The sequence below is a fragment of the Aulonocara stuartgranti genome (genome assembly GCF_965226115.1).
Source record: "Aulonocara stuartgranti genome assembly, chromosome: 23".
Taxonomy (NCBI): Eukaryota; Metazoa; Chordata; class Actinopteri; order Cichliformes; family Cichlidae; genus Aulonocara; species Aulonocara stuartgranti.
Genome location: NC_138958.1, coordinates 32,984,208 through 33,000,415, shown reverse-complemented (window position 1 = coordinate 33,000,415; position 16,208 = coordinate 32,984,208). Strand labels below are relative to the sequence as shown.

The following is a 16,208-nucleotide window of genomic DNA, read 5'->3' as shown; positions in this document are numbered from 1 at the left end:
CAAAGAAATGCTTTCAATGTAAAAACTACACCTGCTGCACCTGCCGTGCTTTCCATAGTGTCTCTACTCAGCTGATTGTTATGTCTCACTACATTGTTTGCTGGGTGAAAGATTTGTGCTTTGTTGGAGGTTGCTGAAGTACCTCTGTTTTTGATACAGAGTTATCATTAGATCTCATTCTGGGGGTTTGTCTCATTGTCGTGACAGAGAGAATGTAAACGTGTAACGTCTCTGTCACAATTTTGTTAGTGATTTTTTTGATTTTTTTCAGTACCAAATTCAAAGGTTCTTGGCTGACGAAGGGCAGATTGCTGACTTTGGGTTAGGAATGAGTTGCTGCCTGAAGTTGATGAGTTAAAGTATCAGGGTTAAGCCGGGGGAAGAGTGAAGTGGGAGATTAATTGCAGTGCACTGTTCTGATTAGTTGTGGTAATTAGAGCTGAGCATGAAGAACAAGACGTCTACTTTCTGATCTTAACCTATCACCGTGAGCTGTGTTCTGTGACAAAAAAACCCAAGACACACTGAAAAGAATCAGTTTCTGTGCCGGCCTATAAAAACTTCAGTTTCCTGCTGGAATAGTTGGAGGTGGTGGCTGGGAAGAGTGTGGTCTGGACACTTCAGCTTAACTCCTAGATCCTGATGAGTGGCACAGTAGACGTTGGATGGATGGAGCAAGGGCAGTGGTCACACATAAAAAAAAAATAATAATAATTAAAAAGTCTATTGGTGGAAAACAACTAGTTTTGATTGGCTGGAAATAAAAAAATCTTCTCTTTTTCTAGAGTATTTTAAAATCTCTCAATCGGGGTTCAAAATTCTACCATGTGCTTCTTATCATTAAGTTAAAGGTTGTTTCATTTTGGCTGCACAGTTGAGAAACTGTTACTGGCAGTTCAGGAATGTGTGGTTATATTTGTAAAGTTGCAGCCTGGAGTTATTCCCGTGCGGACACGTCATTTCAGATGTTTTCGTCATTGTTTGTCACCCAGTCTGCATCCAACAAATCACTGCAGATGTAGGACAAGAGCAGACCTGACAAGTGTTCAGCTGCCGTGTGTGTATGTAGTCACGAATGGAAGATGTGTTGGTCTCTCCGTCTGGCCCTTGAACTGGCCTGGCTTTGCCTGCCCCTCTGGATCAGTCCCTTTCCTCGTTTAATTGGCTTTCCTATTGTTGAACATTCTTGTCATGCTCCTGCCCTTTTCTTCCTGCGTCTTTGTTCCCTTTCTCTTCTCACTTTTCCTCTCTGTTTCACCTATTTTCATATGATGAATGGGTCTGGGCCTCCTGCGAGGCTGCCGGTACTGAACCAGATCAGCCTGTGGTGATTGGTTAATCCCATGATGAAATGTGGGTCACTGATGTCTATTTTTAGTCACGCTGGCAGAGGGAAAGCCCAGGTATGGTAATAGGCATCCAGCAAAAATCCAGCTCCAAATTTTAGGAGCAGTGAGCCGACTGAGGGGAATGTCGGCAGGTTTGCTTTATTTTAAGTTTTGCTGATTTAACAGTTCAATGATTTTTGTCTATGAGACCAAGAAGAAAAGTGGAAACACGTCAGTGGACATCTGTTTTTCCTTTTCTGTTTTGGGGGTATGTGATGATAGAGTTCTTGATGGAGTAATTTATGCGGTGTGAGATTCAGGTGCTCGAGGCAAGGGCAACGAGCGATGAGTGTACAACAGCCATGAGGCTTGAGAAGCTGTGATTCATGTTTCCCCCTGGGTGTTGTCGAAGTACACTGTGGTTAGAGAGGCAGTCTTCCTTACAGCTAATGCCTATCGATTCACTTCCTCACAAACACGCACACGGCATGCTTGGCTTGACTTAGAGAGCGAGCAGACAAGAATCAGATGCTCTGTACTCGGCTCAGCATGGGTCAGCGGGTCAGTGGTTGTAGGTTTTCTCATTCAGACACTGGAACATTTCAAAATTAAAGCTGCCCTCACTTATCTTCTGTGCTGCTGTACATCTGTCTTAATCTGAGCAGCAGCAGTTTAACATTGGCTGTAATAGTAGACTAAGCAGGGGAAGTTCATATAGCACATTTTTCCATACTTTAGGGGAAAAACTGATGACGTGTGATGTAAAGCCCCTGTCCAGGTACACCGGTTGTCAGTCTCTGCTGATATCTGCCAGTGCAAAGACAAAATAATGACTTTAGCTAACTTTAGATCTCAGCTGCGGATAATTGCTTCATGTGAATTAAAGACCTGTTGCATAAGTCTCCACGGAGAAGCTGAGGGCTCTCCAGTCTGTCTCTTTCATTATTAATGAAGTGGCTGCAACTGTTCCACAAACAATCTGCACTCCTGTTGAGTGGACTAAAGCCTGTTTTATTAACGGTTGTGCATTTGCTTTGTGCTTTGCTATAGTCTGTTAATCTCCTTTAACTCTTAGGTTTAATCAGCTAAATCGATGTACAGAGTTCATCTGTGTCTGCTATAGTAAACAGTCGTTCCAGTAGTAGTATTCTGCAGTTTCTGGGGAATAACTGAAATTCAGTGGAGAAAAAGGACTTTTTCCACTTTGTTAGATATAAAAATACATCCACTGTCAGGCTACACATGTTCGTAAGTCTTACATTTAGTTGCTTATCATATTCAGTTCAATTTATTTATACTGCGCCAAATCACAACAACAGTCGCCTCAAGATACTTTATATTGTAAGGTAGACCCTACAATAATACATACAGAGAAAAACCCAACAATCGTGTAACCCCCTATGAGTGAGCACTTTGGTGACAGTGGGAAGGAAAAACTCCCTTTTAACAGGAAGAAACCTCCAGCAGAACCAGGCTCAGGGAGGGGCGGGGCCATCTGCTGCAACCGGTTGGGGTGAGAGAAGGAAGACAGGATAAAAGACATGCTGTGGAAGAGAGACGGAGATTAATAACAAGTATGATTCAGTGCAGAGAGGTCTGTTAACACATAGTGAGTGAGAAAGGTGACTGAAGAAGAAATACTCAATGCATCATGGGAATGCATCATATGAGTCCGTTTTTATGACTGTAGCGGGTCAAACGTCAGACCATCTTGAGACTGCTTTCAGTGTTGAACCTCTTCAGAGAGAGACCAGTGAAAACAGGTGCCTGGGTGGTCCCCTGTGAGTGTTGGCGCTACTAAAAATATACCTCATGCATCATTTTTAAAGCTTTGTTGATGCTGTGGGGTTGTTTTTCAGGAGTTGGGCTTGCCCCTTTAGTTCCAATGAAAGGACCTCTTAATGCATCAGCATACCAAGACATTTTGGACAATTTCATGCTTTCATGCTCCCAACTCTGTTCCAACATGCACAAAACAAGGTCCATTAAGATGTGGATTAGGAATGGGATGTCGCTCATGTTACTATGCGTGTGAAGGCAAATGTGCAAATACCTTTTGCTAGAATAAAAATCAGGCTTGTTTGGTGATATTAAGGTAGTTCTAGACCAGCCTGATCCTATGATAAGGCTGCCCTTGTTGTTTAAAGCGCTATATAAGAACCAGTCCATTTTCCCATTCATCTGAAAGGTCCTGATAAAACCTTTTTACCTTTTTCTCTCATCATCTTGGCTTGTATGTGGGTGCAGACGTGGTCTTGTAGTGGAATTCTCTTATTAAAACTTGAGTATGCAGATTAACTGCAAAGTTTTCACCCTGAGGCCAGTGGGATACTTTCTGTTCCCGTGCAGCATCATCATCCTTTCAACCTCCTCAGTGGAATTGTTCATAATGTGTCTCTCCCATCTCTACAAGTCTCAGGCACATGTTATGGATATGAACCCGAAATATGCATTATAATCCACATTAGGTGCAGCATTTCTGGCCGATTGGTGGGTAAATCTGTTACTGAATTTACTTATAGCTGATGGCAGTTCATCATCTACCCTTTTTTTGCTTTTAGAGGCGGAACTCAGCGGCTCGCATGGTCATGTTAGAGGCCTGTTATGACTACAGCGTAAAGAGTTCTTATCTTTGTTATTCTAGCAGCTCTGCTCTGACACCGCTAACCATCATTATCTGCGGATGCAGTCCAGCCCAGACGTCAGCGTGTAGCCCAGTTGGCAGCTTGTGCTGTTAGCTTTTTCCACTTCCCATTTTTAGTCCCTTCTTTCTCACGTGCTTGGAAAGAGTCTCTCTTTCCTTTCAGCTGATGCTTCAGTCAAAGGTGAAAAACCACTTTAGAATGCAGTAACAGGTGATATCCATCTACAAGTGTATGTTAAGCTAAAGAGAAGTGGCTCAAACAGAGGGGAAAACCATCCATCTGTCAATCCATCCTTTTTTTCCTTGACTAAATGATGTGAATAGGGATGGCTTCAGAAGGCAAGTACCATCCAATGTTTACTAGAAATGGAATGCATCTTATTGACCGCTCACTGCAAGACACCCTTTAACCATTTTCCAACATCCACGGCCAGCTTACAATCAGTCTTTGGACTGTGGGAAGAATCTGGAGGGCAAGGTTGTGTTTTTTTAATGACCTTTGACCTTTGTATTTTCACAGGATGACAACTGGGGTGAGACCACCACAGCCATCACGGGCACCTCGGAGCACAGCCTCTCTCAGGAGGACATCGTTCGCATCACAAAGGATCTGGAGGACAGTGTGGGGCTCGACTGCCGCCGTTACTTCACCCGGACCCTGGCAATAATCTTAGGCCTGCTGGTGTTTCTCACGCCACTGGCCTTTCTGGTGCTACCCCATATCCTCTGGCCAGACAAGCTGCAGAGCTGTGGGACGGCCTGCGAGGGCCTCTTCATCTCTGTGGCCTTCAAACTGCTCATACTGCTGCTGGCTGTCTGGGCGCTCTTCTTCAGGCCAGCGCGGGCAGGACTCCCAAGGGTCTATGTATTCCGGGCACTACTTGCTGTACTGGTTCTGCTCTTTGTGATCTCCTATTGGCTCTTCTATGGAGTCAGGATACTCGACTCACAGGTGAGCTAAGAGAGGGGAAAACTGTACGTATGAATGAAAATTCATTGAGTACTACACACACATACGCACAGAAACAAAGGTTTCAGTAGCATGAGTACTGCAGTCACATTCATTTTTAATGCCATCAGAAGCTCAACAAAGCCACAAACAGCTAAAACACAGATATTTGATTTCCCAGTGCTGTGTGTTTACTCTGTGAGCCATAATTTAAAATCCTTGTAAGTCCCTGATTGAGAATCCCTGTAGGAATACACACTTTCAAAGGACGGTGTTTCAGCCGTCCTTTGAAACGCTGCTAAATATTTATATGCTCTACATCTAGTCTCACATGTGTTTATGCCTGGAAGACTATTTTAGGCATAATCTGTGCTTGGAACTGTGTTGGGACATATTTACTATGCAGTTATTTTATTAGATTTGTGTTTACTTTACATATAAAGTAAATCGGTCACAAACGATTCCCAAAAATCCTAACTGTTGATAGGACGAGAACTACCAGGGTATCGTGCAGTACGCCGTGTCGCTTGTGGACGCTCTCCTCTTCATCCACTACCTGGCCATCGTCCTGCTGGAACTGCGGCAGCTTCAGCCGTGCTACTCCGTGTGCGTCACACGCTCCACAGATGGCGAGACAAGGCACTACAACCTGGGACAGCTCAGGTAAGGAGCACAGAGTGACTCAATTAAATGTAGACATTCTCTTCTTTTAGCATCGTCTTTGAATAAATTTGTGTTTTTCATGACGTTAGTTCGAGGGTAAAGCATTAACAGTGTGAGCAAGAGGGAGTGTTTGAGGTAGGTTTTTGAGGGAGTTCTTTCCAATAAAATGCACACATTGACATATTTGGCAGCCAGGCTTGCCTCTAGTGGCCATCAGGGGAACTGCAGTTTTGCAGTTCCATTTGCCTTTTGGTTTCATTTTTCTGGCCTACTTGTTCTCAGAGGGTTAAAATGAGATGTGACACTCTTTGCTATCGTAGCTTCCATGTCAATCGGACTGGAAAGAAAAGCATATTTACATCCAAATGTGGCTCAGCGAGCTTTCAAATGCTTTGCTGTTGCTGATGAGAACTAAAAAGTCAACAACTTTATAAGACTTAGTGACACTGTGTTAGCAACCAGGAGAGAGAGGAAGAGATCAAGGGGAGATGAATTTAGGGAAAACAAAAGACGTCCATGTGGGCGAGATGAAGGCAGAGGAAAGGACAGAAACTGGGGCACCTCAAGTTAGAGAGGTGGGAAAATAAGAGGCTAATAGCTGCTTACTAGCACAGAGATGGGAGTAAGAAATTCATGTAGGAAAGTCAAGAAAGAGAAGAAGATGAATATTAAGGAGTCATTAACACATAGATAGTAGAAATGATTATTATAAGGTAGAGCTGAAGAAAATGTAGAATGTATGAAAAAGGCACAAAGACAAAGTGCCTGATGTGGAGAGAAAACCATGCCAGAAGGAAAGAAAGGAGAGGGTGGGGAAGACTTCAGAGAGGAAACTCCTCAGAAAAGAGCTGCAGACACAGGGCGGAGTACATAGGAAAGCCCGGGAGACTGGAACAAGGAAAAATCTAAAGGAGGGACCAAAAAGGAGAATAGAGAACAAGGAACTAATAGTTAATGGAAAGGTTGTGCTGACGAATTGTAAAATGTTGTAAAGAAAGAAAGAAGGTGTGTGTGTGTGTGTGTGTGTGTGTGTGTGTGTGTGTGTGTGTGTGTGTGTGTGGGTGTGTGTGTGTGTGTGTGTAGGAAGGAACCGTCAAGACCAACCTTTTTATGACTTTATCGTCTCTGAGTAAAAACAGGAAGAGACCATTTTCAGCCAGACCCAGCAGCTCCCCCGTTGCTCTCTGCTATCAATACACAGCCCTTAGTCTGACATACCTTTTGCTTTTGGGTATCTAATAAAACCTGACGGATTTATGGATGGAGCTTTTTTTATGACCGGATAGGTGAAACACTATCTGTATACCGTATCTGCACTTATATTTTAAGGTTTATGTCTTCCTGCATTTTTGCCCATGGACTTCTATTTGCATATCCAGCCTCAAAATATTTAAAGATGTTTTTATTCATCAGCCAAAATGCACACTGAGACAGAAATAACAAGCAAGTCCATACATGAACGTGCAGTCAGTCTTGCATTAGCATTTTCAATTATGTTTATCTGGCTAACTCGCCGATTGCCACTAAATAACATCTGATCATATTCATGCAGGCGTCCAGTGCACCCGTTATAATTGTTACTCTGCTGTTTTATTTTACCTATTTACGCCTCTTGTCAACTCCACCACCAAAACTACTTCATGTCTTTTATTTTGGAATTACTGGTTTTGCTCAGATTTAATATTATTATATAGGGCTGTTCGATATAACGATATATACAGTGGGGCAAAAAAGTATTTAGTCAGCCACCGATTGTGCAAGTTCCCCCACTTAAAATGATGACAGAGGTCAGTAATTTGCACCAGAGGTACACTTCAACTGTGAGAGACAGAATGTGAAAAAAAAATCCATGAATCCACATGGTAGGATTTGTAAAGAATTTATTCATAAATTAGGGTGGGAAATAAGTATTTGGTCACCTCAAACAAGGAAAATCTCTGGCTCTCACAGACCTGTAACGTCTTCTGTAAGAAGCTTTTCTGTCCCCCACTCGTTACCTGTATGAATGGCACCTGTTTGAACTCATCATCTGTATAAAAGACACCTGTCCACAGCCTCAAACAGTCAGACTCCAAACTCCGCCATGGCCAAGACCAAAGAGCTTTCGAAGGACACCAGGAAAAGTATTGTAGACCTGCACCAGACTGGGAAGAGTGAATCTACAATAGGCAAGCAGCTTGGTGTGAAAAAATCAACTGTGGGAGCAATCATCAGAAAATGGAAGACATACAAGACCACTGATAATCTCCCTCGATCTGGGGCTCCACGCAAGATCTCATCCCGTGGGGTCAAAATGATCATGAGAACGGTGAGCAAAGATCCCAGAACCACACGGGGGGACCTGGTGAATGACCTGCAGAGAGCTGGGACCAAAGTAACAAAGGTCACCATCAGTAACACACTACAACGGCAGGGAATCAAATCCCGCAGTGCCAGACGTGTTCCGCTGCTGAAGCCAGTGCATGTCCAGGCCCGTCTGAAGTTTGCCAGAGAGCACATGGATGATACAGCAGAGGATTGGGAGAATGTCATGTGGTCAGATGAAACCAAAGTAGAACTTTTTGGTATAAACTCAACTCGTCGTGTTTGGAGGAAGAAGAATACTGAGTTGCATCCCAAGAGCACCATACCTACTGTGAAGCATGGGGGTGGAAACATCATGCTATGGGGCTGTTTTTCTGCCAAGGGGACAGGACGACTGATCCGTGTTAAGGACAGAATGAATGGGGCCATGTATCGTGAGATTTTGAGCCAAAACCTCCTTCCATCAGTGAGAACTTTGAAGATGAAACGAGGCTGGGTCTTCCAACATGACAATGATCCAAAACACACCGCCCGGGCAACAAAGGAGTGGCTCCGTAAGAAGCATTTGAAAGTCCTGGAGTGGCCTAGCCAGTCTCCAGACCTCAACCCCATAGAAAATCTGTGGCGGGAGTTGAAAGTCCGTGTTGCTCGGCAACAGCCCCAAAACATCACTGCTCTCGAGAAGATCTGCATGGAGGAATGGGCCAAAATACCAGCTACTGTGTGTGCAAACCTGGTAAAGACCTATAGTAAACGTTTGACCTCTGTTATTGCCAACAAAGGTTATGTTACAAAGTATTGAGTTGTATTTTTGTTATTGACCAAATACTTATTTTCCACCCTAATTTACGAATAAATTCTTTACAAATCCTACCATGTGGATTCATGGATTTTTTTTTCACATTCTGTCTCTCACAGTTGAAGTGTACCTCTGGTGCAAATTACTGACCTCTGTCATCATTTTAGGTGGGGGAACTTGCACAATCGGTGGCTGACTAAATACTTTTTTGCCCCACTGTATCGGATGACGATATAAAAATGTCTATCGTTTGTTTCATGATGTCGCAAAATAAACTGTTTACGGCAATATTTTTTCATCGTTTTGATGGTCACTGTAGTGGCTATATAAATTTCTTAATGTTCTCTCTTTCTCTTATATTTTATATAACCACACGACTGATGGACAAGCGCCTGTTTTTATGCGTTGTGGTTGGCAACAACGACGGTAACAGCATCGCGTGTCCGCTTGTTTATGTTCCACATAAACCTTTCACAATAAAGCTCAAGATCCTGTTGAGACTTTTCAAAATAAACTGAATCACGTGAAAGAGCAGATTATTTACGGATGAGAATTAAAAAAGAGCCACTAGGTGCTAAAAAAATAAACCTTAGACTCAAACGTTAGAACAGGCTTTTCACCGCAGCACGCTGTGTAATAAATGCTCACAAAGAAAACGGCGGCCGTTACAACTTATGTCTAAAAATGTATAGTTTCATACATCGGTTAAAACACTCGACTCCAGCTACATGACGCGCAGCTGGAAACACTTCCCGCAAGTCGAGCTGCCGGAGATTCACAGAATTTACAGAACGTGTTACATTTTTGTGATTTATATCGTTATCGGGACGATACAATTCTTATATCGGGATATGAGATTTTGGTCATATCGCACAGCCCTATTGCTCTAAGTGTTTAAGGGGTTATTTGTCCCAGGCGTTCATTGGCACCATTTTGGAGCATTGGTGCCATTGTTGACTAACAAATTGAAGAACTTTGCACTGAAACACTCCATCCACACATCTTCTACCATTTATCCAGATGTGGGTCGTAGGCACAGCAGTCTAAGTAGAAATGCCTAGGACCCCTTTCCCCAACCACCTCTTCCAGCCCTTCTGGGGGGACACCAAGGCATTTCCAGGCCAGCCGAAAGACACAATCTCCAGCATGCCCTGAGTCTGCCCTGAGGCCTCCATCCAGTTGGACATATCCAAATCGCCTCACTCAGGAGGCATCCTAATCAGATGCCCACACTACCTTAACTGGCTCATGTTGATGTGGAGGAGTAGCAGCTCTACTCTGAGCTGCACCCAAGTGACCTATCTCCTCACCCTATTTCTAAGGGAGCGCCGCCGCCACCACCTTTCAGAGGAAGCTCATTTCTGTCACTCATATCCACGATCTCATTCACTACCCACAGCTCGTGGACATACAGTAGATGAGGCTACACTAAAACTGAAAACTTTGGTACGGCATCCACATCACTGTCTGTCAAACATGGAGTAGCAAAGGGTGGCTACTTTCAGGAATCTACAATATAAGACATATTTAGAGTTATTTATTAATTTTGCTACATAATTCCATATATCTTGCTTCATATATTTGATGTCTTCAGTATGTATCTACATTGTAGAAAGTAGTAAAAAATAAAGAAAAACCATTAAATGAGAAGCTGTGTCCAAACTTTTGACTGGTAGTGTATGTTCCTCCACACTACGTTTCTAACGTTAACCGTGTACCGTGTACATTAACCTCATGTTTTACCTGAATTGAGAAAGGATGTATAATGTAAATAGAATTGGTCCTAGCACAAAACCATTTTTTTGTTTGGAAAAGCAGGATGGAAATGTTTTAACTGTTTTTTGAACATTTCTGGCTCTTTTCAGACTTTTTAAAAAAAGTAATCAGTAAGCTAAAATGTGGGGAAAAAAGAAATAAAATTGCTAAGCATCAGCAGGAACAGGTCAGACAAGTTAAAGCGTTTATTGGTCTGAGCGGTGTGTTCGCCGGTTGCCTTGGGGGTGTCGTCCTTTTGTAAGCCTTGCCATTCATCCCTGCACGGCCGGCAGCAGGCCCAGCCTCGCTCTGTTGTCCGTCTGTGACTGTAAACACACAGCTAATTAGTGCTCCCTACAGACTGCAGCGCGGCATCTGGTCAGCCTGACGCGCACAGCCATACACAAACGGAGGCACGCCTGTGTGTGTGTGCATGGATAATTGCACCATATACATGCAAATGACAGATTTGTGCACACATTGCCTCAAACACGAGCAGCGTATCATACAGAGAATCCCAGACACACTAGTGGGTGTTATGTTTTCCCAGCCAACCTCTCGTGTATGTTCTCTATTAACAGGCGGTGGCTGGTGCTGCTCACATTCCTGCTTTTCTGGCATCCATCCTCAGCCTTATCATAATGAGGACCCTATCCTGGGCCCTCAGGCCCCGGTGGCTTGTTTCTGTCTGCCTTTGATGCCAATCTGAGGGCCAGAGGAGGTTTTTCTTTTTTTTTTTGCTTCGTTGTTTGACCGGATGAGTCGAATACAGAGTGCATTCCTTACCAAGTTGTTAAGAGAGGAGTGGTTTAAACACATTCACAGTTGGGGGGACTTCCCTCTTACCGAGCATTCCTGTGCATCAGAACAGTGATCAATCACCTCGCTCTCAGAGGATCTGGTTTATGATTGAACTGCAAAGTTTTAAGAGAAGGTTCTTTATTTCCTTCTCTGAGTTTGCATTCTCCTTGCTCTGTGGGCCCAGTTGAGCTCCTCGGTTTGAATTGCTTTGTGTCATGTTTGCTCTGCTTAATAATTTAATGAACTTGGGAAGAAGCAGGGACTGACTCACTATTTACGTAAGTTACAGCTAAACAATGGTGCTGCCTAGTGTGAGTGCTTAATGCAGCACAGGGCTGTCTGGGTGTTATCACACTTTCTGCTGCCTCTTTGGCGAAAATGAGCGCCGACTCCACTCGTGCTAAAATAATCAATACCCTGTGATTTATTTGTTTTTCTGCAGCTGGAGATCCCATTAGAGATTATCTCCTAAAATCTTCAGAGTTTCTCTAAATGCGTATGTACACTTTCTTTTTGAAATATCAGTAAACAGTGTGTGAGCCTAACACCTGATTGTATAACTAGATAAAGAATTTTGTGTTAATTTGCTGTGTTTCTGGTCTTGAGGGCTTTTAGGCAACTCTCTGCTTCTTAGGGTCAGAAACATTCAAACAGAAATCAAGAACAAAGTGCTGTCTCACTTCCAAGTTATTGAAGTGGATGCAACAGGGTGCTAATCTCTGAGAATGATCACAGAGTCAATATTGATGCCATTATTTCTCGGTGATCTGGCAAATAAGTCCACCCATCTCATTCCCTAACTACCCTGCTGCGATCCGACAGTGCCGATCACTGCAACGCCGTGCCGCCGGGCAAAGAAATCATCAGACTGAAACTGCATGAATCCTATGCTAAATTTAGAGAATTAAGCTTGTTTGATTAGGAAATTGGCAAGACCACGCTTGTTTATTTTAAAGATCCTCCTGTTCAAGCATGTTGTACAACCTTTAGCTGTCATCTTAGCTCACTTAAACTTGTTTTGTTTTTCAAAGTCTCAATGAGATTAATGGCAATGAAGGCAGCCCAAATAAAAAAGTCCAGCAAAAACACTGTCTCGAGATCTGTATCTTCACCGTGTTAGAGGACATAGTGCGAATGTGGTGTTTAGAGTCTTCTTCACTTTTCTCCAGTGTGTAACAAATCCTATGGATCGACATGAGGAGACATCCTCTGTCATTGAGAAGTATTTCTTAGAACTCTGCTTGCCTCTGGTGATGTTAGTGTGAGCTCACATACATGTGACTGTCATCAGATGGCAGAGCGGTAACAACGAATGACTTTTTAATGCTGCCTGGGTGATTTCCAGCTCTCTGTAATACGTCACATGACGCATTATTTAATGTAAGGTTTGCTTTAGAAGCAGGAATGTTAAAGGTCAGAAAAAGGATATAAGAGCTTTCATCAGTGAGTCTGTATTCATTTTGCCTCCTTTGGGATAATAGGAAGCGCATGCTGCAGACTAGCACGTGTTGTTGTTTGGGTTTATTAAGTTAGAAGAATGACACAGGACGGCTCACACAATGAATGAAAAGAGTCCAGTGTTGAGCTGTAAAGTCTTGTTATGTGCTAGTTAACAGCAGCATCTGCTGTCCTCCTTTCAGCCAAATGCAGGGTGTGAAACTGAGCCCATGATGTTGCTACAGAGTTGGTACAGTTGTTGAGACTAACTGTGAGTTAAAAGATATCATACGTAACATTTAGACTAATTAACATCTATGACAGAGTTATACTCATGATCATTCACACTCTTGTTGATACCTACACCAAAATCACTCGTTAACCTAGTGAGCATGTCTTTGGACCGAAAAGCCCCACAGGTACAGAGAGACATGCTAACTGTAAAACTATTGATGTGAAGCTATAATGTTTTGATATAAAACTGCAAACCTTTTCCAATCAGCGATCACATTTTTGAACCGTGACACGAGAGTCGGTATTTATAGTCAGCTGATATTAGCATGACTGCTGTAAAGTATTGGTAAACGCAAGTAAGGCTGTAGTGTCGCTGCTTGAGTAAGTGTGTCGTTTTGGCGTGATTTACCTTTTTATTTGAAAGAGGAACCACAGAGGAACTATATTATTATCAAGCCAGTGATTTATGACCTTTATCGTGTGAAAGTACTTTACCTGTGTGCAGGACCTGGCATGCTTAGTGATCCATGGTATAAAGTATCAGGGTCTGGGTTATACACTTCGAGCTCACTTTGAGTCTCTGGCTTCTCTTTCATGCTCGTGACTCCTTCTGTCATCTTTGCGCCTCTTGTAACCTCAAACCTCACTTCCTTTTCTTGGTTGGCTCTTAAACACCTGTAAGGCAACCTTCACCCTGCAGCTCGTAGTGGCCCCCCGTCTGATGTTTGTGAACATGCAGTTATCACCTGCTGCTGCTCACCATGTACATGAACAATTATATAAAGGTATAAATGTGAATAGCACTCCACGTCTCTTCTAGCTCTAGCTCTCCTTTTTTCCACCTCATGATTTGTCTTTTCCTCCAGGCTATAAATCACCCTGCCTTTTCAAATCTTACGTTTGCCAGGACGAGCAGTGAAAATAAATTGCATTAATGAGACATCGAGGAGAAGCAGAAATCCGATTTTCTGTCGCAGTCTTCAGCTCTGACTAATGCATTAATGTAGTTCCAGAGGATTGCGGGTCATCCGGTGATGAAGATCTGTAAATGTTTTTGTCACTGGTTCTGTTCTCTGTGTTTATATCTTCACTTAAATCTCGTCAAGCACAGCAGATCCACCTCTACACTGTGCATTATCTTCTAGACGTGCTGATATTCTGTTCTCCAAGGTGGTTTTTTTGTGTGTCTTTAAGAATCATTTCCACTTAGTCATTAAGTATTACTGTCAGATCTTTTCATTTCAGTTGCTGCACTGTTCCACCTTTGTTCCATATCACTTCCGTCCCCTCGCTCTGTCTCTCTCTCCCTGTTTTATGTTGATGGTACTGTTAGTCTGAAGAAATGCTAGAAGGGTTTTTCTTCACTCGCAGAAAGTTTTCAAAGAAAGCCAGAAATGTCTGTTGGCTAGTGCTTCCTCCTGCTTTTTGCCTTCTGCCTTTTCGCTGTGCGTTTGTATTCAGCAGGAAGGCTTGTAGAATTACTACGGCTATTTTCTAGTCTTTGGTGTTAAACATCCCGTGGCTAATGTTCCTCACGTCCTGCTCTCAGACCTGAAGCTCTCATGCTGGCCCAAAGCTACCTGAATTCCAAACTCAAACATTTCCTGTGGCTTAAACTTCCCTTTGATTTTCCCATTTCTTCCTCTGCAGTATTCAGCGGGCAGCTCTGGCCATCATAGAGCACTACTACTGTGACTTTCCGGTTCATAACCCAGCGCTGCTTTCCGCCTCCAAGTCCCGCGCTGCCAAGCATCTGGCTGGCCTCAAGGTGTACAATGTGGATGGTGAGTTCCCAGCAGCCCCTGCTGAGGGTGAGTGGGATGCTTCATGTCTTCAGTGATTTTGGTTGTTCTTTGTGCTCTGGGGTGGTGGAGTCTCAGAGGTCTGCTTTTCCTTCCTTATACTGATCTGTTTGGGCAAACTGTGTGTTTTACTTATTACAACTATCTGTTCAACAAACTGATTATTGTTCAGTCTTTAAAATGCTCACAGACACTGAATATTTCCCTGTTTTCAGACTGACCCACAGCTCAGATCTTTTATCCTGTCTTCCTTCTCTCACCCCAACTAGTCGCAACAGATGGCCCCGCCCCTCCCTGAGCCTGGTTCTGCTGGAGATTTCTTCCTGTTAAAAGGGAGTTTTTCCTTCCCACTGTCGCCAAAGTGCTTGCTCATAGGGGGTCATATGATTGTTGGGTTTTTCTCTGTATGTATTATTGTAGGGTCTACCTTACAATATAAAGCGCCTTGAGGCAACTGATGTTGTGATTTGGCGCTGTATAAATAAAACTGACTATAAAAATTGAATTGAATTGAAATCTATAGATTTAAATAGGATTTTGACATTTAAGAATCAGTGACATTCGGTAAATGAGTGATTAGACACCAAAACTGTTTCTCAATTCTTGTTAGTTTAAATGATGTGGATTAGTTATCTCATATTCAGATTTGTAGTTTGACCACTGACCCTTTTTAAACAACATGTATTTGATATTTGAATTGCCATAATGCCTTTAAACTCCAAGGATTCATATTCGCGCGTTGCCTATTTTTGGGTCCAACATTTAAACGTAACATTTTTAGCTAAAAAAGACCCAAAAAAAGTCTCCAAATCTTCTCATTTGAAAACTTTAACAGCAAGTTTGTCTAATGTTTTGCTTAAAAAGAATCAGCCTCAACTGTGATCCAGTCTTCAGGGTCATGTTGATTGTCTGGTCACAATTTCCCACACTACATAATGAGATATGACTTGTTTTGTTTAATGACAGAGCAGCAAGAGTCAGACTGAGAAAACCAGCAAATGTCCAACGATTGGCAACATTGTTCCAGTTAATTAGGCTTATTCGCTTAAATGGTTCTGGTCTGTTTATGACAATTAAACTAAATATGGCTGTCTCTAATTATATTTAATATAATATCTGCCAATATTTTGCCCTCATTTCAATGTAATGTGACCACTTAACTGGCAGAATAAATACATCTTTAACACCATTACACAGAGACCACATTGTTTTTGAGTTAACTGTTAGAAACTGCGTTTTTGTGTAGCAGTCGTTCGCTCCAAATGACATTTCAAGTCTCTGCAGGTCGAATCTCCTTAGCTGTGCTGGAATGTGCTAAAACATATAACTGCCTGGAAGGAAGAAAATTGATCTGCAGTCTTTGCATAATTAGAAAATTGACCAGTGTAGTATAAAGCACAGGTGATTTGTAGCTGATGTGTTACAACATGCAAAAAAAGTGTGGCTATCTATATCGCCCCGGGCGCACCTTCTGGAGCAGGTGGAGTGTTTT

At 42.7% G+C, this 16,208-nt stretch overlaps 1 protein-coding gene across 4 annotated transcripts in view; it reads left to right on the top strand.

Annotated features, from left to right (window-relative positions):
- Positions 1–16,208, top strand: part of LOC309699716 (vang-like protein 1) — a 69,563-nt gene that overhangs the window by 47,557 nt on the left and 5,798 nt on the right. For 3 of the 4 annotated variants that reach the window (XM_082522860.1, XM_082522863.1, XM_082522862.1), the window contains 3 exons: positions 4,493–4,924; positions 5,409–5,584; positions 14,565–14,725. In XM_082522860.1, the coding sequence (XP_082378986.1) occupies positions 4,493–4,924; positions 5,409–5,584; positions 14,565–14,725 (769 nt within the window). The remainder of the gene's footprint in view (positions 1–4,492; positions 4,925–5,408; positions 5,585–14,564; positions 14,726–16,208) is intronic. The other variant, XM_082522861.1, reaches the window with a different exon arrangement.